This window comes from Pseudophryne corroboree, chromosome 4, assembly GCF_028390025.1.
Source record: "Pseudophryne corroboree isolate aPseCor3 chromosome 4, aPseCor3.hap2, whole genome shotgun sequence".
In the NCBI taxonomy this organism is placed as follows: domain Eukaryota; kingdom Metazoa; phylum Chordata; class Amphibia; order Anura; family Myobatrachidae; genus Pseudophryne; species Pseudophryne corroboree.
Genome location: NC_086447.1, coordinates 478867005 through 478893454, shown reverse-complemented (window position 1 = coordinate 478893454; position 26450 = coordinate 478867005). Strand labels below are relative to the sequence as shown.

The 26450-nt window shown below is 42.1% G+C and overlaps 1 protein-coding gene across 1 annotated transcript in view; it reads left to right on the top strand.

Moving 5' to 3' along the window:
- PREP (prolyl endopeptidase) overlaps positions 1 to 26450 on the top strand; it is a 354821-nt gene that overhangs the window by 316866 nt on the left and 11505 nt on the right. The window contains exons 12-14 of the mRNA XM_063917051.1: positions 1577 to 1671; positions 5683 to 5814; positions 9131 to 9287. Of these exons, the coding sequence (XP_063773121.1) occupies positions 1577 to 1671; positions 5683 to 5814; positions 9131 to 9287 (384 nt within the window). The remainder of the gene's footprint in view (positions 1 to 1576; positions 1672 to 5682; positions 5815 to 9130; positions 9288 to 26450) is intronic.

The following is a 26450-nucleotide window of genomic DNA, read 5'->3' as shown; positions in this document are numbered from 1 at the left end:
AGCACTGGTTTTGCCTATTACATTGGGCATAAATAATTTGAATTGGTCCTGGACCACCAATCCAAGGCACCCTTGCAAGTGCCCTGAGGTACCCCAGGGTGCCACGGCACACAGTTTGAGAACCACTGTTCTTTAGAGTATTTGCAGAATCAAGTGGTCATATTCATTTTCAAGAGAGGACAACAATTATCATCATTCAAAACACAAATATAGTAAGAAGATCATGACATTCAGAAGAACAATACTGTACATCTGTCTTAGCAAAATTTAAGAGAAACGCATACATGCGCAAAAGGAAAAAAGAGGGAGTTAAAAACATCTCAAATTCAACCATTCCTGGCGCTTGTGTGTATTGTATAGCCACAGAGCAAATGCCAAAGTCCACTATCAAGCAATCCACACATCGGTCAAGTGGTAATGTCAGGGAGGCCTATTTTAAAATTAGACAGTAGATGATGAGTCAGATCATAGTGAACCTGATGATATATAAAATGTGGGGTAACAGCCTCAGCACCCAATTCCGCTTTCCAATCCGTTTTAAAGGCGAGAACACCGCCAGAATTTAGATAACAATAGATGGAAATCAATTTTTAGAAACCCAGTTTGGGGAGCATGGTCTTGAGTGGAAAAGTCTAAATATGTGGATAGTCTCTACTGAACTGTGCATGCACAGTATGGTGCAGCTGCAAATACTTGTTAGAATTGTAACAAATTGCTGTAAAGATTTAAGGTGTCCATCTTGAAAGATTTTACCTAAATTTTAGATATCATATAGCAGCCAGATATTATTGGCATTGAGCTTGACCAGGTCAGTAACAGCGGCAATTAAACCTCAACAGAAGATCTGGGTTTGCCTCAACCCTATTAAAAAAGCATGTGTGAACTGCCACACAACATACATCTGCTGGGAAAGTGGGGCAGCTGGTGCAGTTATAAAATCTGACAGGAGCACCTTGAGGATGTCAGAGGGAACTCTGGCTAATGTGGTACCCTGAGAACCCATCATCCAGTCCACCAGATGTGCAACATGGGAGGCAACATAATAGAGCTTCAGATTGCACAGGGCCAGAGAGCCAGAGGCCTTGGATCTACACAGAGTACTGAACTGAATTCTAGCCCTCTTTTCCATCAGACAAAAGAAGAGATAATCCTATGAATATCATTATATACTTCATTTTAAATATAAACTAGGGAATTCTGTAGTACATATAAATATTTAGCTGTATGACCATCTGAAAAAGATTAATTTAGCCTGTGAGTGGCAGCTTTACCAGGTGTGAGCTTTCATCTTGAAGTGAGCCGTTACAGAGTCTTCATTTTCTCACACATAATTAGTAACTTTACGAGTCACCCAAACTCCCACATAACGGAACCCTCATTGGAGTTGACAGTCAGGAGGGAAGAGAACCATGAAGGGGAAAGATACAGAATTTAGTTCAAATGATCAGATAGACAGAAATAGTTGGAGAGCATTATTACATATATTTGCTGGATTATAACCACTCTATTTGAACAATATTATAAATGCTTTTTATTTGACATTGTATTTATGTTTGTGTTTATCATTTACTTTCAGTGTGTCTAGGCTGATCTTTGTAAGGCACTTAGGGGGCATTCTTGCTATTGCCAACATCCGTGGTGGAGGAGAATATGGTGAAACTTGGCATAAAGGTTAGTCCTTTATAGTTTTTTTTAGATTTTTATTCTCCCATTGACCATGTCCATTGTTTTCCTAAATTAATGACCATTAATTAAAACTATCTGATCAGACATGTGACAAACATCCAATTTGCGGTGAAAGCAACACAGAATGAAAGATGCAATAATTGATCTGTAGACCTGGAAGGAGTTAAAGGGTGGTGTCCTATTATATGCAGTGATTTACCGCACTGTAATAACAGGATTTTTATCCTGATACTGCTATCGGGCTATCCAATTACCGCCCATTATTACCATCTAGTAATTCACCTGTTTTTTGGCCGATAACACATGGGATACATGATAACATCATGGATCATGCATCTGATAATGAGTCTCCTGGGGCTGGTTATCTGGGATTCTACCTGAGGCACGCAGAACATTATCCCAATAAATGCCGGGTTATGGGGCTAATTGGATAGCCCTGGGGGAATACATTAGCTTCGGTAACTCACAGCAGTTAATAGGCTACCGCCCAAACAGTTCATAAAATGTAGCTCTTCGGTGGAAATGTGGAACTGTCACAAAAATAAAGCAGTGTGCATTGAGCTACTGTGTAGTGTAAAGTTCCTATAGCTATTCACTTAGAGACCCGCAAGCAGCTCCGAGGCTGCAGTTAACACTTACTTTTGCTCTCACCTCCTGCTGTGATGTGAAATGAGTTAATTTGTGAATGTTCTGCACCCTAGCTGGTCTAAGTATTCAGTTGTGTTTTGGCTGATGGCAGTCACACCGGCGGGATTCTGAGCACTTATAGCACTTGGCTCAGACGCTGCTCAGCTGTTTGGCCCGGGTGGCAGTGGGGTATTTCAAGCTTAGGCAGGCAGCCATTGACACACTGACCGCGCTGGCGGCATTTCAAATGTAGTGTCAGCCACTAGCCAGTCGGAGCTGGCGGACCGGCAGCCAATCAGGGAAGCTGCAGCAGCTCCTGACTGGCTGCCGGACTGCCAGTTCTGACTGACTGGTGGCCAACGCAACATTTGAAATGCCGCCGGTGCTGTCAGTGTGCCCATGGCTGCCTGCCTAATAGTAAGTACGCTCGTGAGCCACTACATCCACCCACCATCATTGCTCTCTACTCCTGCCCTCCCTCTCTGTTCCCTGCACCCTCCCTCACAGCTTCCTAACCCTATCGACCCTCCCTAGCAGCTCGCTACATCAACCCTGCGCCCTACACCCACCCTGCCCCCTACATCCACCCTCCCTCCCTGCCCCCTACACCCACCCTCCCTCGCTGCTCCCTACCCCCTTCCTCATTGCCCTCCACGTCCACTCTCTCTGCTTCCTACACTGATCCCTGCTGCAATCCCGGTATTGAGCGTCTTTCAATCCCGAATCCTGGGATTGAAAAAATGGCCCGGGATTGGCCTACCTAGTCACACCTTACTTGGGTTATCTCTGTCTCCTCTGCAATTACTTCGTTCTGGTCTGTCTATGTCTGGTCTCCCTCCACTGCCACTACAGGCCCTTCTGGTCTGGCGTTACACTCACTCTCTATGTAGTTTGGCTGATTATGATGAAGATTCTCCCTTATGGTTCAGTAGTGTCTATTCTGAATTATTTAAACTTTCTACAGATAATGTTTGGATTTCAAAAGGGGTCTTCTCCATAGGTCAATTATTTGGTGCAGATTTTCTGAAATAATTTCTCTCAGTTGCAAAGTGAATTAATTTCCCCAATACAACCTTTTACAAGTACTGTATTAACAATTGAGACACACAATGCAGGCCCAATTTGTTCTCCTCTTTCCCATTCACCATCCCCAGTTAAGTACCTGGTTGAAGGGTTAGGTCCTAAAGGTCAGATTCTCATATTTATGCCAATGTTAATGCCAGATTATTCCCAGACTTGCTAGATCCTCTTAAAGTTAAATGGGAAGCCGGTATTAGCTCTTTCTCGGAAGAGCATTGGTTGCAATGTTTGGACTCTATTAAATTGACTACCCATTGTGTCCAGTATCAGCATGTGTTTTATATGTCCTGCACAGAGTGTATCATACTCTAATGTAATTACAGTGAGTCAGGTTATGGTCCTTTGCTACCTGTCCAAAATGTAACATTGACAACACATGTTATGGCACATTATTGGAATGTCCAGTTGTGTCTCCCTTCTGGTCCAAAATGTGGGATGACATTTATTTATAATTTATTTATTAACAGTTTCTTGTATAGCACAGCAAATTTTGTTGCACTTTACAAATGGACACAATGATAATACAAAACTGGACAATAGCAAACAATCATAGAGGTAGGAAATGCCTGCCTGCGAGCTTCAATCTATAGGGAAATAGGCATTGATACATATGGATAGATGCTATTTGGTCTTTAGACACAAGAATTTGTTTGGCCTGGACCTGGAAGAATCAAACTCGCTTGTAACATAACGCTACACTCTATCGGCAGGATGTGATGGCGTTTGAGTTTGCCAGAAGTGCAAGATGCCGGCCGAACATAGATTTTTTTTTAAAGCAACAGTCAGTTGCAAGGTGTGGTTTTGCCTTGTAAATGACTGCCACTTAAAAAACCTTGCCAAAAGTCATAGTAGGTAGGCCCTGGTTTGCAACTGACTCTTCTACTTTCAAATGGAGAGCTTTAGTCAATGAAGTTGCTAATCATGAACTCCATCTCTTTCATAGTCGTGACTCCATGTTATGGACAAGAAAGATTGTGTGTGGGGAAGACCCTACGCGGCAAGGGGACTGTCCAGGGTGGCTGTGGCTCCATTGTGGTGTGGAGTGTTTTCAGCTGGCATACATTAGGACCCCTGATGCATCTGCAGATATCACTGACCAGCAGATGCTACCTAACCATCTTTGTGGATCATTTCATATCAAACATTGGGTCAGATGTACTAACCTGGAGAAGGCATAAAGAAGTGATAAACCAGTGATATGTGCAAGGTGATAAAGGCACCAGCCAATCAGATCCAATATGTAAATTACAGTTAGGATCTGATTGGCTGGTTCGTTTATCACCTTGCACATATCACTGGTTTATCACTTCCTTATGCCTTCTTCAGGTTAATACATCTGCCCCAGTTATTCAGATGAGAGTGGGCTCTTTCAGCACGACAATGGACCACTGCACAGGTCCGTAGCCACCAGATTATGCCAGGAGGACATTTCTAAAAGTTTGGCATCATGATCTTGCCCCTATTTCACTGGATTATAACCCAATAGAACACTTGGAAAGCAGTTGAACATGTCCTCAATGGCTGAGTTCCACTACTGGTGAATATTAAGGAATTGTGGACCATCATTTAGGAGGCATTGTGTACACAGTACATCAGAGAACTTGTGGAGTCCCTACCCTATCTTTTTGATCAGGTAATCCAGAGGTTCCCAAATGCGGTCCTCAAGGCACCCCAACAGTCCAGGTTTTAGGTATATCCATGGCTCAGTGCAGATGGTTAAATCAAATTGACTGAGGTGCTAATTAAGTCACCTGTGGCCAAGCACGGATACATTTAACACCAGGACCGTTGGGGTGCCTTGAGGACCGCGTTTGGGAAATTCTGAGGTAATCTGATGGACAGGAGGCACTACACATTGCTAGACGGGTATGAAATTCTGATAATGGATGAGAGAAAATGACAAAAACTGTCGTTCAATAAATTGGTTAAATCCGAGATTTAACCAATTTCTCTGAATGACACGTTTTGGCTATTTTCCAGTGTTTGGGAGCAAATGCTCAATTGTCATTTGCGCTCAACCATTACCAGATTTTCATTCCAACCAGCCAGGTCTGGCAGATGATCTGCCAGATAACTGTATAGTGTATATACCCAGCTTTATTCTGTCAATACAAAATTGGTGTATGGATTATTCTTTGAATCCAACTTTCATTGGAGAAAAGATTTTGCAGTTACTTTGTGTGGCCATTTGTTGTCATTTACAGTTAATGTCACTGTAGAGTCAGGTACTATATATATATATATATATATATATATATATATTCTAATTTTGTTTTTATTTTTTCACAGCTGGTATCTTAGAAAAGAAGCAGAATTGTTTTGATGACCTCCAGTGTGCAGCTGAATACCTAATTAAGAAAGGATATTCCTCTCCGCAGAAGATCACCATCAATGGAGGTTCAAATGGTGGCCTTTTAGTCGGTATGTTTTCTCTACATAAAAAGTTCTAGAAATAATGCTGCAGCAGATATGCTTTAGGTCCGTGTTTCCCAACTTCAGTCCTTGTTGACCCTAACAGAGCATGTTTTGCAGAGCTCCTTAGTATCATAATTGAAATAATTAGCACCACCTGTGACTCTTTTAAAATGTGTTAAGCCCCGTACACACGGAGGAGGTGTGTGCTGAGCGATCTAGCACAGACCGCTCAGCACACATCTCTCCCCCCGCTCAGCACAGCGCGATGTGTGCTGAGCGGGGGGGGGGGGGGGGGGGGGGGGGGGCGCTTATTTCACCCAGCGGTGAAATGAGTGATCTACTAGATTTGCCAAATCTAGCATCATCGATAGCGACGCTCGGGGCCCGCATAACTATCGATATAGGCTTGCGCACGGAGAGATCCGTGCTTAATTTCTAAGCAATCTAGTCAGAATGCTTAGAATGTAAGCATGGATCTCTCCGTGTGTACCCCCCTTTTGTCAGTAATGAATACACCTGTGCACCAACTTGGAAATCTGTAATACATACCCTATAAGACTGGCCACACATCTAAAGATTATTGTTCCAATCAGCCAACTATTTGGCTGCTTGGAAAGATAATCTTTAGATGTGTGACTAACTTTAGGGGCCCCTGAGCAATGGAGTTGGTTACACACCACTTTAGATAAAAGAACTGAAGAGTGTGATATGGATAAATGCTAGTAGTGAGCATCAATTTGTTTTTTTCAACATACCAGATTAAATGGAAACACATTCACTTAGTAGAATTTATTTACATGCAAACATTACTCCAAAAGTGCCCACTAAGCTTATGAATAACTGAAAGCTGTCAGTTATAGATTCGTCATTTCAGAAGTTAAAGACCAAGAGCTTTTATTTACAAAGTGGAACCTATGAGGGGTAAAGAACACATGTGTTTTCTTAACTCTTTCTCCGGTTAAGTGCTCATTATAGAAAATAACGTGTCCACTAGGGATGCTGTTCCATTGGACAAATTGTTTATATTTTCCTTTTACGTCGTTCAAGGAAGCAGCATGGCAGGCCCCACTTATGTATAGTGTCATATGCAGAGAATTGTACTGCTTTGTGTTGGATAACATACCTGCAGGTTTAGAATTATGAGGGGGAAAAATAAAAAAAAAGTTCATGCCTTTAACTAGGAAATATTTCTCTTTAATTCTATTGGGGTAAGACCTATATTTCTGTACGATCTAATTACCTGCTTACCTCAGCACACATTTCCTACACGCATTTCCTCATCTGACATTCATTGCTCTATATTCTTCTTTAGTATTTAAAGTTGAATTAGCTAAATGATCCATGTGTTCCCTATAGATTGTTCTGTTGTTTTTCTCTAAGAAAATAAAGTTTGAATTGTCCTTTTCCTTTTCTCATAAATGGGGCCTGGAAATAGACATTTATTGTAGTTTCACTGCCATTACATATTGACAATATACTCTGCTCGTATTTTCTAAATTCCTCTATGACAGGATGATGTTATTCCAGGGATAACTCGACAGGGCTGGCGTCTGGGAAAGCCTCCAACTTGAACACAAACCAATTTTTCTGTCAGATTTTAACTGGCCTATTTATAAGGAAAAACATGAGTATTTTTAAAGCCACTTTTCTTTTTTTAAAACCCGTTTTATCATAAATGAGAAGTAAATTATAAAAGTTTTAATGATTTTTCTACTACCTGTAATACAGAGCTACATCAATGAAAGAAGCAACGAGTCTCTTGTAACCCTTCACTTCAACCAGATTCCCATGTAACTTGGGTCTCGTGCTCTCTTGTGCTCTGTTTTGTTTTTAATTGAGTGAATACGTAGCTCAGACGCATGTGTTTGGTTTGTTGCTTACATTTGTCTTCGCTATCAAAGGTCACTTTCGGCATAAAAAATTTGTTTATCTTGTGGTTATTGAATTAAATGGAACAAGAATCATTTGAAAAATGTCATGTGCAATTGTATCATTTCTTTAAAATGTTATTTTGCAAAGATTAACCATAGTTTCGTTACAAATCAAGAATGCAGGCATTAGAAGAATGTCAACACCACAGTCTTGACAGTTATGATGTTGACAGTGTTCACAATGTCAATATGTGAAATGTCAGCTTTCTGTATGGATCTGATGGCAAGGGTTAGGCTGCGGGAAGAGAGGTGAGGGTTAGGGGTTACCGTTTCTCACTGGTGGAACCACCCCAGGATCAACGGGAATCAGCTGACCAACCATCCAAAGAAGACACGGCTGGATCTGCCGTACCAGCTAAGTCACTGCTAGACGACATGGAATGTTTTGTCCACATACCAATCATGTCAACATTTCATCAGAGTTGACATGATCAATGTTGACAGTATGACCATATCGGCTTGATGAATGTCAACAAAATATACCGAAGCCCTGCATCTTCATTGAAACTCTTACAGCAGTGCTGTGGCTGCTACAAAAGGCTTATACTGTATCACGCTGTTCTGCTCTAAATCTGCTATCTAAACTTCTGCAGCTGTATATTATTATGTGTTACTCTGTATTGAGCCTAAGCCTGTAATAAAAGTGTGTTTGGTTATTCTTGAAAAAAAATTTTTTTTAAGAAATGCAACAAAGTCACAATTACAGAAGTTTAGTAATTCGTTTTAGCAAAATTTAGGTAATCGTGTCTTAGCACCAAGGATGAATTAGTACATTTAACAACTTGAGAAAAATAAATGGAATGAAATACAATGAGTGTTTTATATTATGGGAACCCTCAATTATTTTTGTTTTAAACTACTTTTTTGCCTTCTTCATAAACGCAAGTATCACATTTTATTATATTCTCTCCAGATATTTTGTGATCCTGTAAAATGAGGACTCCAATGTTCAATACATATTATTTTTTAATAATGTGGTATGAAGTTTAATAAACCAAATTTCAGCTCAGACTTGGAATCTGATTGTCTCTACATAAATACCTTCTCTCCTGTGTCCTTTGTTTTGGCATACCTTTGCACCAGTTACATTTAGTTTGGAGTTCTAGTTCTATTTAAGTGTTGTTGGGTATTTTTTGTGTTTTTGTTTTTTTAATAGAAGTAAAGTTTACAGAAGTTGTGTGTAACTTGTTTTTTTAGTTGGAAATGTTCCCAGCATATTTGTACTTACCAGGCTCTGGAAAATGAATTTGGACGGTATAGTGCAGCTTATGAGTTAGAAATAAGTGGATGGGAGTTTGCTAATCTAAAGCACTTTTACTTCAATGCATGATTTATAAGCCTTTACAGATAGACTTAAACAAAAATTTATTTATGTCTATATTGTTTTACAGCTGCTTGTGCCAATCAACGGCCTGATCTGTTTGGATGCGCCATTGCTCAAGTTGGTGTGATGGACATGTTAAAGTTCCACAAGTTTACTATTGGCCATGCATGGACAACAGACTATGGCTGCTCTGACATTAAAGAACACTTTGAGTGGCTGTACAAGTAAGTTTCACATGTGGTATAATTGTATGTCTGAATTTCCTTATCGTGTTAACCTTTAGCTTTGTGCATTTTATTTGCTTGCTCCCAGAACATAGTACTGTAGCTGTATAAACCAGTGATGTGCAGTGAGGTGAGGCAGAGCCTTTCCTGTCATACTAACCTATACACCAGAGTTTTGACTGTATAAAGTACATGAAAAATAAAAAATAATATATTTTAAATATCTTCTTTGTATTACTGTAATCATTTTTATAGTCAAAACTCTAGATTAAAAAGTCTATGACAGGTGAGGCAGTGCCTACCCTGTCCACACATCTCTGATCAAATCTCACCAAATTCCCAGCAGTATATACTGCTGTACCTGTGTATAATGCCCACATGTACCCTTTAGCTCACATATTATGTATAAATCTGGCTCTGCTACTAGCTAATGCTTTCTGAGCCATTTATCTCACCGCACGTCCCTGGTATAAACCAATTTCTTGACTTAACAAATTGCAGTGACATTTTTTGCATGTTTCCAAATGCATTATCCTATATGATAAAAGCCAACACTGCTCCTCACCTCTGTGCTACCCCTTTCACACCACAAATATATCCCGGGAGGGTTGAGGTGCAGTCTAAAAGCACCACTATTGAATATCCCGGGTCGAGTAACCCTGCATTTCAACCCGGTATAAAAGCAGTGTTAAACACAGGTTGGACCCGGGTCAATGTGTACTCTAATACCCCTTTCACACCGCACAAATAACCCGGTATCGACCCGGCATATTGCCGGGTCGGCGTGTGGTGTGAAAGGGGCATAGCTGAAATTGCTGGTCGCCTGACCCGGCAATTCAACCAGGGAATAAAGCAGTGTTATACCCGGGTTGAATACAGCGTCAGTGGCTGCATAAACGGGCTCCCGGGTCGATGCGTCCCGGGGCCCGTTTACTACAGCAGGGAGAGGCAGCGCAGAGATGATCTCATCTCCCAGCGCCGCCGCCCCCCCCCCCCCCCTGCTGCTATTGCAACCCGCCCGGGTTGGGGAAGCCTGCAGCAGCTACCAATGCCGGATCCAATTCCCGGGTGGGATCCGGCATTGGCAGTGTGAAAGGGGTATAAAGTGTCCAACCCGGGTTATTCAACCCTGTATTCATGTAAAAGTGCTGATTGGCTGTTCTTTGTCAGCAGCCTGAGCCCTGCTACACAGGAGAGCATTACGACAGAGAGCAACAGAGAGCATTAACAATTAGAGCTATTAAGAATTAGGGGTGAGGCAGAGATTGCTAGGCAGCTCTTTGCATATTTCCCAACTTATTAAAAGTACAAGGGGACATGGCCTATATGAAAGGGGCATGGCCTCGCGGCTCTCTGAGCTGCTGTCATGCCCCCTCTCCCTCTGTCACCTGTAAATAGAGGCATGCACACAGCGTCTGCACACAGTCATGCACATAGAGCCTCCCAACTACCCCCTCCACCGCAACACACTGCAGCTCGCAGGTGGGACAGCGGGACAATCCCAAAAAACGGGACTGTCCCGCGAAAATCGGGACAGTTGGGAGGTATGTTAAAGATGCTATTGTGTATAAAAACATAGCTCTGTCAGCCACGATTCCTGCAATGCTGTGAGCTGTGCCCACCCTCTCCTTTTGTCCCCTTCTGACACCTCATCTTTCTGAGCCAAAAAAAGGCCATTTAAAATGACATCCGTGGGGGTTTAAATTGCTGACCCAGGTTGAGTTAAAAGGAGCCAACCCTGCAATAACCCGGGTTGAAAGTGTATTGTGAAAGGGTCGGACCCGGGTTTGTGGTGTGAAAGGGGTTTTAGCTGACACAGCTCAAACTGAAAGTGAAACTGCAGGAAGATGTTACAGCCTGCTATCCTGCTGCTGCTAATATTGATAATACAGATCTGACTGTTTTGCACTTGGTGCATACGGAGAGAGGGGGCTGGGGAGAGAGAGTTGGGGGTAGGGTCTGTTCGGGACTGTGAGAGAAAGAAAGAGGGCGGGAGGCTTGGGGCAGATAGGGACTGGGGAGAGAGGGAGGGTAGGGGCAGATAGTACATGGGGAGAGAGAGGGGGGGTGGGGTTGGGTTAGATAGGGACTGGAGAGAGAGTGGAGTGGTAGGGGCAGATAGGGATAGTGGAGAGAGAGGTGCAGATTTTTTTCTATATAGTCACCTCTGTGTGACACACACACTCCCTATGTACACTGCACCCCACACCATATACTGACCCTATATACACTGCATCCCCATCCTCTTCCATATTCTGCACCCCCACAATATACTGACCCTATATACACACTGCACCCCATACCCCTCTATATATTGCCACCTATAAACAAGGCACCACCTCCTGCTCCCACCATATACAGCATACTCTGCACCCCTCCTCTATATGTAATGCTGCCATCAGAAATTGTGGGTTCCGAGACTGACAAAATGGGCAGTCCACCCCTATGCCCCTATCACCATAATATTCCCCACACAGTAATGCCCTGACTACAAGTAAAAAAGCTATTTAAAATGTCACCCAAAATGGCCACTGCCTCAGAGGCGACAGTTATTAAAGATGCTAGAGCCTCCTCTAGTATCTTTAATATCTGGAAGGAGGTTTTTTGTTTGGGGTTTACTTGGCGCTTCAATAGACTATATGGCAGCCTCGTTACTTCTATAGGACTTATCCCAGGTAATCCAAATAAATGTAGAAAAAGGTGGGGTGAAGAAGAAGATGGCGCTAATGTGTCTAAAATGAGGAATGGGTGAAAAAAGCCAAAACGGAAACTTATCCTATGGGTATGGTTCTGTCTTCCCAATGAAAATCTTCTTTGATAGATGTTCTCAAATTTAGGTGGTATATGAAAGATATAATAGGGAAAGGATAATGTGTAGAAACTTTTTGATTAATGATTCTACAAATGTATTCGTAAAAATGTCTCCGCAATAATAGTGGAATTGGGCTTTCTTATTCTCAACCAGAGTGTTCTAACGAATACCTATATAAACATCCTCTCATCTGTATGTTTATGAAATATACAGTGAACAGTGAATTTCACTTACACAAGCAAGATGTAAAACAAAGGATATCCTTTAGCCAAATATATTAATCTAGATGGCGTACCTCACTTACACAGTGAGGAATTGATTGACATCAAAAAAGGTTTCTTTAACAGATTTTTGCAATGGTATTGTTGAGCACTCATTTGCGTACCTCACTTACTTAGTGAGATGCTATGTAGCACATATCACGGTTTCTTTATCCTATGGTGCAAAAATATGGCATACCATTACTCACGGTGTAATAGCTTTGGTCCCTCTTATCAAGGTTTCTTTTCATCAGCCAGGCACAGGTTATCAGTATAAAAATCACAAGAATTTATTGGTACATAAAATATGGTAATAAAATCAAAACAAAGACTGAAATTTACCAGCATTGATTCATGGGGGTGTGTGGTCCCAGGAAAGGAGACCCCTTAGGGGAGCAAAGTTCTGGTTCAGTGCTCCACAATCGAATTGAAAAATGTGTTGTAAATAGGAAAAAGGGGGCTTACATTTCCAGGGTCACACACCAAGTCCAAAGTCAATGCCTCCTTAGGGCCAACGCGTTTCGAGTCTTTTGAGACTCTTTTTCAAGGCATAAGGGTGCATGCTTGTTGGTCCTATTTTTATAGTAAGACAGGTCCCAAATAATGACATCACTTCTGGTTCCGGTTGCCGGAAACGGGAGCGTGTTTGATAAAATTATACTCTAATCCAGGGAACACTATAACTTAAAATATAAATGCTCCGCCGAAAAATAAATAAAATGAAATCTTTAAACTATTGATGGTACACGTCACCGGTGGCAGGAAATGGTCATCACGGGATCGTTCGTTACCGGAAGTGATCACAGTTTCGATCTGCATGATGGGAAATGTAGTTTCTTTCTCTGTAGATCGCTATGCCGGAAATACGCGACCGGAAGTAGTTCTTAGTCGCTTTGAATGATGGATGTTGTAGTTTTCTCAGTTGGGTTTCTTCAATAAAAACGTCTGTAACTGAAGGTTTTCAAAAGAATTGGTAAACTTTTCTCTGGATATTCGAGGATGTACATGACCCAGAATTGTACAATGTGGAACATGGTTATTATAGCCGGAAAACATTATACACATAGTCCGTGACCGGAAGTAACATGTACCCTGTTACATGGTAGATTCGGTAGTTCTCACAGCTGGATATGAATGAATGAATGACATCCTTGGCCATAAGTTAATTATTTTGGCTGCTGTTAAATGATCATATTGTCCCTGAATTAGGCTGTAAACTCACCACAAGGGATCCTAAGAATAGAAAAATGTAGTTAACAAAAAAACTCCAAATTTACAAATAAAAATACATCATCTAAAAATAAGAAAAAATGGGGGGAATAGACTGAAGAGAAAGTTCAACTGAAAATGTGACTACTCAAGGAACCATTTGAGTTCAAAGTCTTGATTTAAACCAGATGGGCTCAAGGTTTTCAATGAAAAAATTATTTTCATTTCTGTTTTCGCTAAGTTGATATCCAAATTTTTGTCTCGCCATGTTGATATAACGTGCTTGAGACCTACAAATTTGGTGATATCTTGAGTGGAACAGTTATGTTGTTTCTTGAAATGGTTTGATAAATGGTGTGTGTCTAAACCTTTTTTAATATTTCTCAGGTGTTCTGCAATTCTTATTTTGAAAGGTCTTGATGTGCGGCCTATATAACATAGACCACATTTGCATTCAATCAGGTATATGAAGTTTGAAGTATGACACGTAATGAAATCTTTAATTTTGAAATTAATTCCATTAACCGTTACATTTATGTGTTTACTGGTCGTATCTTTGATGTTTCTACACCCTATGCAAAGTCCACACCTGTGGAAGCCTTTCGTGCGTACAAGATTTTTGGTAGGCATGGGTAGAACACTTCGAACTAGATGATTTTTCAAATTCTTCGATCTTTGATAGATGAAGCTTGGTTTTGCAGGAATAATTTCACAAAGTACAGGGTCTCTGGTCAATAAGTGCCAGTTTTTCTTAAAAATTCTTTCAACCTGTCGGTATTGCGTGTCATATTGTGTGATCAGTGCCCATTTGGTTTTGTCATTTTCCCTTTGTTCGTCCTTTGGTTTTGATTGAAAAAGATCTTTCCTGTTCGTTGCTTCTGTTATGCTGATGACTTCATTTAAGTCCTCTTCTTTATATCCTTTTTCCAAAAAATTCTCCTTCATTTGATTCATCATTGTTTTGGAGACGAGATTGTTACTACAATTTCTTTTTACTCTTAGAAACTGACGTTTGGGTACTCCTTGTAACCACAGAGAATGATGTTGGCTATCAACCGGAATATAAGTATTAGCATCAGTGGGTTTTTGATAAACTTTGGTGTTGAGTTTATGATTTTCCGCGTAGATGGTTAGATCCAGAAAGTTAATTTCTTCTTGACTGCTTGATAAAGTAAACTGAATGTTCATGTCGTTATTATTGAGTCTTGAGAATAAGGTGGCAAGTTCTTCTTTTGTTGATGTCCAAAAGAGGAGGACATCGTCGATATACCTATACCAATTGGTTAGTTGGCTGCCCCAGGCTGTATGATTATATATCTCTTTTTCTTCCTAGTAGCTCATAAACAAGTTGGCATAGCTAGGGGCAAATTTTGTCCCCATAGCTGTGCCAGTTTTTTATAGAAAGAATTCTCCATTAAAAAAGAAGAAATTGTTTTCTAAAATAAATTTAATGGCTTCTAATATGAATAATTTTCTTTCTAGTTCATGTGATGTTTTGTCCAAGAACCAGGTTACTGCCTGAAGGCCCTGTTCATGCCGAATGCATGTGTACAAGGAAGTGACGTCAGCCGAAACCATACACATCCCCTCTTTCCAATTGATATCTTCTAGTTTAAGAATTGCATCTCTTGTGTCCTTTAAGTAGGCCTTATTAAATATGACCAGTGGTTGTAGAATAGAATCAATAAGGGAAGATAAATTCGATGTTAAACTGTTAGTCCCCGCTATGATTGGTCTTCCTGGGGGGTTGGTGACACTTTTATGAACTTTAGGAAGAACGTAAATGGTCGGGGTGATGGGATGATCTATATTTATGTAGTCGTATTCTTCCTTTGTCAGTCCACCTGACACTAGATGTTTATTAATAAGTTTCATGAACTGTTCTTTTATTCTGTCAGAGGGGTCATTCTTCAATTTCTGATAAGTGGTGACATCTGAAAGCTGCTTATCAATTTCCTTTATATAGTCGTCTTGATTTAAAATTGCTATTCCTCCCCCTTTGTCACAGGGTTTAATGACAATATCTTGATCATTACTGAGATCTTGAATTATCTTCTGTTCTTTCTTGGTGAGATTGAATTTAATTTTGGGTTTCTTGAGATGATTGATTTCTTCTATTACTACTCTTGTGAAGGATTTGATAAAGTTCCCTTTTACATGTGTTGGGTAAAATGTGGATTTTTTCTTTTTCTTTCTTTTATCTTGGTCTACGGGTTGTTCTATGGGTTGATTGCTTCCCGTGAGATTTCTTTCTTTTTCTTGAATGGCAAAAAAATTTCTCAGGGTGATTTTCCTGATGAACTTCTGGACGTCCACAAATTTTCCAAATTCGTCCATATGTGAAGTGGGAGCATATTTCAAACCCTTATTGAGTATTCTCAGTTCTTGTTCATCCAGTGTACGTTTGCTGAGATTGTAGATGTGAATGAAATCTCTAATAGGTTGAGATACTGGTATCTCCTTGTTGTTATTCTTTTTTACTTTTCTTTTTCTCCTTCTTCCCCCTCTTCAGCCTCTTCTTCTGAATGGTGTCTTATTTAGTCAGTGTTGTCTAGTTCTTTTTGTTCTTTCATCTTTTGAACGAGATTTTAATTGAGGAGATCCTCTCTCTAAATTCTCCTCCTTGTTTTCTTCATGTCTGATATAACTTCGATCTTTAAAAGTCCTTTTCTCTGATCTTCTCCTTATGGGAATTCTGACATCTTGTTCAAAAGATGTTGTTCTCCTAGAGCGTTGTATAAATTCTGGTCTATGTCTTCTTGTTTCAGATTCCCATCTTTGGTTATCTTGTCGATGTCTATATCTCCTTGAGTTAGATTCCCATCTATGAGTGTTAACTTGATGTTCATTCCTTCTCAAGTTTTCTCTATATGGATAGAGCTTATCCCTTCTTCCTCTTATTGGGGTTCTTTCAGCATATCTATTTCCTCTTTCGTAATGGTACTGATAATCTTTCTGGTTCGTATCTGTTCCATTCTTTACGATAATTCCTGCGATTGAAGAAATAGTTGTTCCTTTCTTTTTGTTTTTCTTGTCGGCCACGTTGATTGTAGGGCATCTTTTCTCTATGCCTCTCTTCTCTATCCTTTTTGTACTTATTGGAAGTTTCTTCTTTCCTTTGTTGTGCTTGATCTTTCTTTTTGGGGTTTTTAATGATCCCAAATTTATAAAAATCGTAGTCCCTCTGTAGTTTCCCTTGTTTTATCTTAATAAGAAACTCAGTATTTTTAGCAATTTTTTCAGAGATCTCTTTTTCTAGGGACACAAAGGTGGGGAGTGTACTATAGGGTTGTATCAACACTTTGAGGATGTCTATCCTTTCGTTTACCCCTTTCAGCTTTTCTTTCCTTTCTTTGATGATCAAAGACATAAGTGAAAAGGAACAGGTTTCTAAGATGTTTTCCCATCTGGACAGAAATTCCTCTGTGCCATCTTGAAATGTGGGTGGTTTATTCATTCTTAGGCCTTTTGGTATGATTCGCTCCTTGGAATATTTTTCCAAGGTAGCAATCTCCCACCAGAGACGATTCTCTTTCAAAAGCTACTCTCCCATACAGTCCATGGCGGTTTCTAAATTATCATCCGTCATCTCTATTTCCTCTTCTGAAAAGTTGATCTTGAATACTTCTTCTGTTTTGGATGTTCTTTCCTCACGATGGTGACACATGATGCTGCCTGTAAACTCCATCGGGATGAAAAAATTCTGGAAGGAGGTTTTTTGTTTGGGGTTTACTTGGCGCTTCAATAGACTATATGGCAGCCTCGTTACTTCTATAGGACTTATCTCAGGTAGTCCAAATAAATGTAGAAAAAGGTGGGGTGAAGAAGAAGATGACGCTAATGTGTCTAAAATGAGGAATGGGTGAAAAAAGCCAAAACGGATACTTATCCTATGGGTATGGTTCTGTCTTCCCAATGAAAATCTTCTTTGATAGATGTTCTCAAATTTAGGTGGTATATGAAAGATATAATACAAACATCAAAGATACGACCAGTAAACACGTAAATGTAACGGTTAATGGAATTAATTTCAATATGAAAGATTTCATTACGTGTCATACTTCAAACGTCATATACCTGATTGAATGCAAATGTGGTCTATGTTATACAGGCCGCACATCAAGACCTTTCAAAGTAAGTATTGCAGAACACCTGAGAAATATTAAAAAAGGTTTAGACACACACCATTTATCAAACCATTTCAAGAAACAACATAACTGTTCCACTCAAGATATCACCAAATTTGTAGGTCTCAAGCACGTAAAATCAACATGGCGAGACAAAAATTTGGATATCAACTTAGCGAAAACAGAAATGAAAATAATTTTTTCATTGAAAACCTTGAGCCCATCTGGTTTAAATCAAGACTTTGAACTCAAATGGTTCCTTGAGTAGTCACATTTTCAGTTGAACTTTCTCTTCAGTCTATTCCCCCCATTTTTTCTTATTTTTAGATGATGTATTTTTATTTGTAAATTTGGAGGTTTTTGTTAACTACATTTTTCTATTCTTAGGATCCCTTGTGGTGAGTTTACAGCCTAATTCAGGGACAATATCATCATTTAACAGCAGCCAAAATAATTAACTTATGGCCAAGGATATCATTCATTCATTCATATCCAGCTGTGAGAACTACCGAATCTACCATGTAACAGGGTACATGTTACTTCCGGTCACGGACTATGTGTATAATGTTTTCCGGCTATAATAACCATGTTCCACATTGTACAATTCTGGGTCATGTACATCCTCGAATATCCACAGAAAAGTTTGCCAATTCTTTTGAAAACCTTCAGTTACAGACGTTTTTATTGAAGAAACCCAACTGAGAAAACTACAACATCCATCATTCAAAGCGACTAAGAACTACTTCCAGTCGCGTATTTCCGGCATAGCGATCTCCAGAGAAAGAAACTACATTTCCCATCATGCAGATCGAAACTGTGATCACTTCCGGTAACGAACGATCCCGTGATGACCATTTCCTGCCACCACGTGTACCATCAATAGTTTAAAGATTTAATTTTTTTATTTTTTTTTTCGGCGGAGCATTTATATTTTAAGTTATAGAGTGTTCCCTGGATTAGAGTATAATTTTATCAAACACGCTCCCGTTTCCGGCAACCGGAACCGGAAGTGATGTCATTATTTGGGACCTGTCTTACTATAAAAATAGGACCAACAAGCATGCACCCTTATGCCTTGAAAAAGAGTCTCAAAAGACTCGAAATGCGTTGGCTCTAAGGAGGCATTGACTTTGGACTTGGTGTGTGACCCTGGAAAGGTAAGCCCCCTTTTTCCTATTTACAACACATTTTTCAATTCGATTGTGGAGCACTGAACCGGAACTTTGCTCCCCTAAGGGGTCCCCTTTCCTGGGACCACACACCCCCATGAATCAATGCTGGTAAATTTCAGTCTTTGTTTTGATTTTATTACCATATTTTATGTACCAATAAATTCTTGTGATTTTTATACTAATCACCTGTTCCTGGCTGCTGAAAAGAAACCTTGATAAGCGGGACCAAAGCTATTACACCGTGAGTAATGGTATGCCATATTTTTGCACCATAGGATAAAGAAACCGTGATATGTGCTACATAGCATCTCACTAAGTAAGTGAGGTACGCTAATGAGTGCTCAACAATACCATTGCAAAAATCTGATAAAGAAACCTTTTTTGATGTCAATCAATTCCTCACTGTGTAAGTGAGGTACGCCATCTAGATTAATACATTTGGCTAAAGGATATCCTTTGTTTTACATCTTGCTTGTGTAAGTGAAATTCACTGTTCACTGTATATTTCATAAACATACAGATGAGAGGATGTTTATATAGGTATTCGTTAGAACACTCTGGTTGAGAATAAGAAAGCTCAATTCCACTATTATTGCGGAGACATTTTTACGAATACATTTGTAGAATCATTAATCAAAAAGTTTCTACACATTATCCTTTCCCTATTATAACTTTCATATACCACCTAAATTTGAGAACATCTATCAAAGAAGATTTTCATTGGGAAGACAGAACCATACCCATAGGATAAGTATCCGTTTTGGCTTTTTTCACCCATTCCTCATTTTAGACACATTAGTGCCATCTTCTTCTTCATCCCACCTTTTTCTATCTTTAATAACTGTCTACTCTGAGGTGGCGGCAATCTTGAGAGGGCTATTTTTAAAAGCACTTGTGGACGGAAGGCGACGGGCGGGTGGCGACATGAGCAGCCCAGGCCCTTCCCTCTGTTAAAGAGGCCCGGCTCGGGACAGTTGTGCCCTCAGCGCCCCCCCCCTGATAGCGGGCCTGGCTGAAACCCCAGGTTACATGCCATCTGGGTACTCTGCAACAAGTAGCAGCAGTAACCAGGAGACGGATGCAGGAACCACCAGACGGTTCTGCAGTGCTCAGAACGAAGGCATCGGGGACATGTGTGGCCACTTACCAGTAGAGGGAGAAGGTGAAACAGTCTGGCAGGAAGGGGTGAGGCCCTGTGTCGAGTGAGCAGTGCGGTGACCAGGAGGAAGAGGGGTCGGTTTTGGGGCTGCAGATGATGCGGGTGAGCTGCGTGCCAACGAAGGAGCAGGGTCCTGTGCTCGCCCCTCCCACAATCCGGACAGTCCATGCCCAGACCCCTCGGGCCAGCTGCTGGTGGCTACTGGTGTCCTCTACCCCCCAGACTGGCGCACACACACTCAGCATGACAGAGCCCCGGATCCCAGCAGCGGTACTTTCTTAAACCCAGCAGCTCCTAAGTGAGTAGCGCCTGCCCTCCTCATATATATATATATATATATATATATATATATATATATATATAATGTGTCTATTTAAGTATTATTACTATTTACTACCTTTATAGATGTAATATACATGTGTTCATATATGAAGTACTGCTGGGATGAAATTGAGGGCGCACATATGGGCACAGATTTATCAAGTCTGGGAGAGTGGTAGATTGCACGGTAATAAAGTTCCAACCAATCCGCTCCTAACTGTCATTTTTCAAACAAGGCCTGTAACATGGCAGTTAGGAGCTGGTTGGTACTTTGAGAAATAGCATGGTGATACTCTCCAAAGCTTGATAAATGGGGACCATGGTATGAGGGACTTTATCCTCTTTACTGCAAAACAAGGTGGATACACATACTTAGGGGTGTGTTTATTAAACCTTGGATGGAGATAAAGTGGAAGGAGATAAAGTCCCAGCCAATCAGCTCCTAATTGCCATGTCACAGGCTGTGTTTGTAAAATGACAGGAGTTAATTGGCTGGTACTTTATCTTCATCCAAGGCTTAGTAAATAGACCCCATAATGTCATCACCTTGCTAAGCATACGATTATTCCTCCTCACTGTTTGTGCCACACTGCTGCTACAGCTTACCTACTCCTCCAGCTTCCCATAATCCTGAGTCCCTTAAAAGTCTTTTGCTGTATGGAGCCAAAAGTACAATGAAAACTTCACAAGCTATTTAATTAAAGTATTATGAAATGTATGAAATATACTTGTTTAAAATAAACAAAACTGACTGTTGAGATGGTGATTTGGGGCTTTTTCTTCAAAGACATATATGTACACATGCAGTTTCATTATTTTAGTAGAACAAGTAACTATTATTATAGAAAAGTAATCTGATAGTGTATACTGTAGAAACTATGAGAAGAAATTAAATGATAATGTGTACTACTAAATGCAGAGAACTTGAAATCCTATACTGTAAGCACTATTGATTTCATGTAATGGTATACAATAGCACTGATACAGCAGGGGAAACATTAGTATGCCGGATGCTAAGAGATGTTTTCTCAGTCACTTTGCATCTTTAATTGTGCTGCCTGCATCCGAGAACCTAATTTGACTGTAAAGGGACGGGCATACACTATTTATTTATATATATATATATATATATATTAAAATGATGTATAATTATATATATTTTTTTTTTTTTTTTTTTTTGCTGGCATTGTGCGTGCCTTCCCATGGGCTGTTGTGGTGTCCTAAATTTTGTCAGTAATTACAGCTACTAGCTTACAGAGGCCCAAAACAATATTCCTACTAGATCAACATCTGAAAATGCCCAGTGTTAACTGCAATTTTGCTAGTCTGTGCAGTTATTAGTGACCAGGCTTATTAGTTTCTATGTGATCTAGTTGGTTGTCCTGCCAATGAACTGGATCTATGAAATGTGATGACCAATATATGTGGTCAAATAAAACAAGATCTATTTGTTCACTGCTGAGACTTGCTTTGCTAGGGGCACATGAACAGATCAAAGAACGGTTGATTGTGTCTGCACAGGATCACTTAATGAAGCCAAATAATAGCCAAGAAAATATATTCTTAAAGCCGTAGCTCTAAGAAAAAAACAACATATGGCCATATATTTCCAAAATAATTAGAGTTTGGCACTAGGTTGGCGGTGCTCCCAGAAAATAGTTCAGTAAACTATTTGTGAAAGTGAGAAGGATGGTTCCCGTATAGTACCGGAACCAAGAGAAAAAAAGAAAGACTATATGTCTCTTCTGGGGCACACTTGTATTGATGAAAAAAAAATTGTTATCAAATTTAAAATATAACTTTTTCTCTGACATCCTAAGTGGATGCTGGGACTCCGTAAGGACCATGGGGAATAGCGGCTCCGCAGGAGACTGGGCACAACTAAAGAAAGATTTAGGACTACCTGGTGTGCACTGGCTCCTCCCACTATGACCCTCCTCCAGACCTCAGTTAGAATCTTGTGCCCGGCTGAGCTGGATGCACACTAGGGGCTCTCCTGAGCTCCTAGAAAGAAAGTATATTTTAGGTTTTTTATTTTACAGTGAGATCTGCTGGCAACAGACTCACTGCAACGAGGGACTAAGGGGAGAAGAAGCGAACCTACCTAACTGGTGGTAGCTTGGGCTTTTTAGGCTACTGGACACCATTAGCTCCAGAGGGATCGACCACAGGACCCGACCTCGATGTTCGGTCCCGGAGCCGCGCCGCCGGCCCCCTTACAGAGCCAGAAGCAAGAAGTGTTCCGGAAAATCGGCGGCAGAAGACTTCTGTCTTCAACAAGGTAGCGCACAGCACTGCAGCTGTGCGCCATTGCTCCTCATGCACACCTCACACTCCGGTCACTGATGGGTGCAGGGCGCTGGGGGGGGGGCGCCCTGAGGGCAATATAATACACCTTGGCTGGCAAATCATCACAATATATAGTCCCAGGGCTATATATGTGATAAATTACCCCTGCCAGAATCCATGAAAAAAGTGGGAGAAAAGTCAGCCGAAAAAGGGGCGGGGCTATCTCGCTCAGCACACTGGCGCCATTTTTTCTTCACAGTGCAGCTGGAAGACAGCTCCCCAGGCTCTCCCCTGTAGTTTTCAGGCTCAAAGGGTTAAAAAGAGAGGGGGGGCACTAAATTTAGGCGCAATATGTGTATACAAGCAGCTATTGGGGGAAAAATCACTCAGTTATAGTGTTAATCCCTGCATTATATAGCGCTCTGGTGTGTGCTGGCATACTCTCTCTCTGTCTCCCCAAAGGACTTTGTGGGGTCCTGTCCTCAGTCAGAGCATTCCCTGTGTGTGTGTGTGTGTGTGTGTGTGTGGTGTGTCGGTACGGCTGTGTCGACATGTTGGATGAGGAAGGTTACGTGGAGGCGGAGCAGAGGCCGATAAATGGGATGTCGCCCCCTGTGAGGCCGACACCAGAGTGGATGGATAGGTGGAAGGTATTAACCGACAATGTCAACTCCTTACATAAAAGGCTGGATGACGTAACAGCTGTGGGACAGCCGGCTTCTCAGCCCGCGCCTGCCCAGGCGTCTCAAAGGCCATCAGGGGCTCAAAAAACGCCCGTTACCTCAGATGGCAGACACAGATGTCGGCACGGAGTCTGACTCCAGTGTCGACGAGGTTGAGACATATACACAATCCACTAGGAACATCCGTTGCATGATCTCGGCAATGAAAAATGTGTTACACATTTCTGACATGAACCCAAGTACCACATAAAAGGGGTTTTATGTTTGGGGAGAAAAAGCAGCCAGTGTTTTGTTCCCCCATCAGATGAGTGAATAAAGTGTGTAAAGAGCGTGGGTTCCCCCGATAAGAAAATGGTAATTTCTAAAAAGTTACTGCTGGCGTACCCTTTCCCGCCAGAGGATAGGTCACGTTGGTAGATATCCCCTAGGGTGGATAAGGCGCTCACATGTTTGTCAAAAAAGGTGGCACTGCCGTCTTGGGATACGGCCACTTTGAAGGAGCCTGCTGATAAAAAGCAGGAGACTATCCTGAAGTCTGTATATATACACTCAGGTACTATACTGAGACCTGCATTTGCCTCAGCATAAATAGTGCTGCTGCAGCGTGGTCTGATACCCTGTCAGATAATATTAATACCCTAGACAGGGATAATATTTTGCTAACATAGAGCATATTAAAGACGTCGTCTTATATATGAAGGATACACAGAGGGATATTTGCCGGCTGGCATCCAGAATTAATGCAATGTCCATTCTGCCAGGAGGGTATTAGAGACCCGGCAGTGGACAGGTGATACTGCCTTTAAAAGGCACATGGAGATTCTGCCTTATAAGGGTGAGGAATTGTTTGGGGATGGTCTCTGGGACCTCATATCCACAGCAACAGCTGGGAAGAAAAATTTCCTCGCAGCCTAAGAAAGCACCGTATTTTCAGGTACCGTCCTTTCGGCTTCAGAAAAGCAAGCGGGTCAAAGGCGCTTCCTTTCTGCACAGAGACAAGGGAAGAAGGAAAAAGCTGCACCAGACAGCCAGTTCCCAGGATCAAAAATCTTCCCCCGCTTCCTCTGAGTCCACCGCATGACGCTGGGGCTCCACAGGTGGAGACAGGTGCGGTGGGGGCGCGTCTCGGGAACTTCAGGGTCCAGTGGGCTTGCCCACAGGTGGATCCCTAGGTTCTGCAAGTAGTATCACAGGGATACAGGCTGGAGTTCAAGGCAACTCCCCCTCGCCATTACCTCACATCAGCCTTGCCTGCTGCCCTCGGAGAAAGGGAGGTAGTACTGGCGGCAATTCACAAGCTGTACTTCCAGCAATGTGAAATCAAGGTACCCCTCCTTCAACAAGGCCGGGGTTACAATTCCAAAATGTTGTGGTACCGAAACCAGATGGTTCGGTGAGACCCATTCTAAAATTGAAATCCTTGAACACTTATATACGAAGGTTCAAGTTCAAAATGGAATCGCTCAGGGCGATTATTGCAAGCCTGGAGAAATTCATGGTATTACTGGACATCAAGGATGCTTACCTGCATGTCCCTATTTACCCTCTTCACCAGGAGTACCTCAAAATTGTGGTACAGGATGGTCATTACCAATTCCAGACGTTGCCGTTGGTCTGTCCCCGGCACCGAGGGTATTTACCAAGGTAATGGCCGAAATAATTATCCCGTGCTTGGACGATCTCCTTATAAAGGCGAGGTCCAGGGAGCAGTTGTTCGTCGGAGTAGCACTATCTCGGGAAGTGCTACAACAGCACGGCTGGATTCTGAATATTCCAAAGTCGCAGCTGGTTCCTACGACGCGTCTACTGTCCTGGATATGGTTCTGGACACAGAACAGGATAAAAAGGGTTTCTCCCGGAGGAGAAGTCCTAGGAGTTGTCGTCTCTAGACAGAGACCTCCTAATACAAATACAGGTGTCGGTGCATCAATGCACGTGAGCCCTGGGAAAGATGGTAGCTTCTTACGAAGAAATTCCATTCGCCAGGTCCCATGCAAGGATCTTCCAGTGGGATCTGTTGGACAAGTGGTCTGGGTCGCATCTTCAGATGCATCGGCGGATAACCCTGTCTCCAAGGGCCAGGGTGTCGCTGTTGTGGTGGCTGCAGAGTGCTCATCTTCTAGGGGGCCACAGATTCGGCATACAGGACTGGGTCCTTGTGACCACGGATGCCAGCCTTCGAGGCTGGGGGGCAGTCACACAGGGAAGAAACTTCCAAGGACTATGGAAAAGTCAGGAGACTTCCCTACACATAAATATTCTGGAACTAAGGGCCATTTACAATGCCCTAAGTCAGGCTAGACCCCTGCTTCAACACCGGCCGGTGCTGATCTAGTCAGACAACATCACGGCGGTCGCTCATGTTAACCGACAGGGCGGCACAAAAAGCAGGATGGCGATGGCAGAAGCCACAAGGATTCTCCGATGGGCGGAAAATCGGGTGGTCTTCTGTATGCCGGCGGTCGGGCTCCGGGCGCTCAGTATACCGGCGCCGGGAGCCCGACAGCCGGCATACCGACACTTATTTTCCCTCGTGGGGATCCACGACCCCCATAGAGGGAGAATAAAATAGTGTAGCGCGCCACCGTGCCCGTAGCGTGGCGAGCGCAGCGAGCCCGCAAGGGGCTCATTTGCGCTCGCCACGCTGTCGGTAAGCCGGCGGTCGGGCTCCCGGCGCCGGGATGCTGGTCGCCGGGAGCCCGACCGCCGGCCAGCCGTAGTGAACCCGGAAAATCATGTGCTAGCACTGTCAGCAGTGTTCATTCCCGGAGTGGACAACTGGGAAGCAGACTTTCTCAGCAGACACGACCTCCACCCGGGAGAGTGGGGACTTCATCCAGAAGTCTTCCAAATGATTGTACACCGTTGGGAAAGGCCACAGGTGGACATGATGGCGTGCCGCCTCAACAAAAAGCTACAAAGATATTGCGCCAGGTCAAGGGACCCTCAGGCGATAGCTGTGGACGCTCTGGTAACACCGTGGGTGTACCAGTCGGTGTATGTGTTCCCTTCTCTGCCTCTCTTACCCAGGGTAATGAGAATAATAAGAAGGAGAGGAGTAAGAACTATACTCATTGTTCCGGCTTGGCCAAGAAGAGCTTGGTACCCAGAACTCCAAGAAATGATCTCAG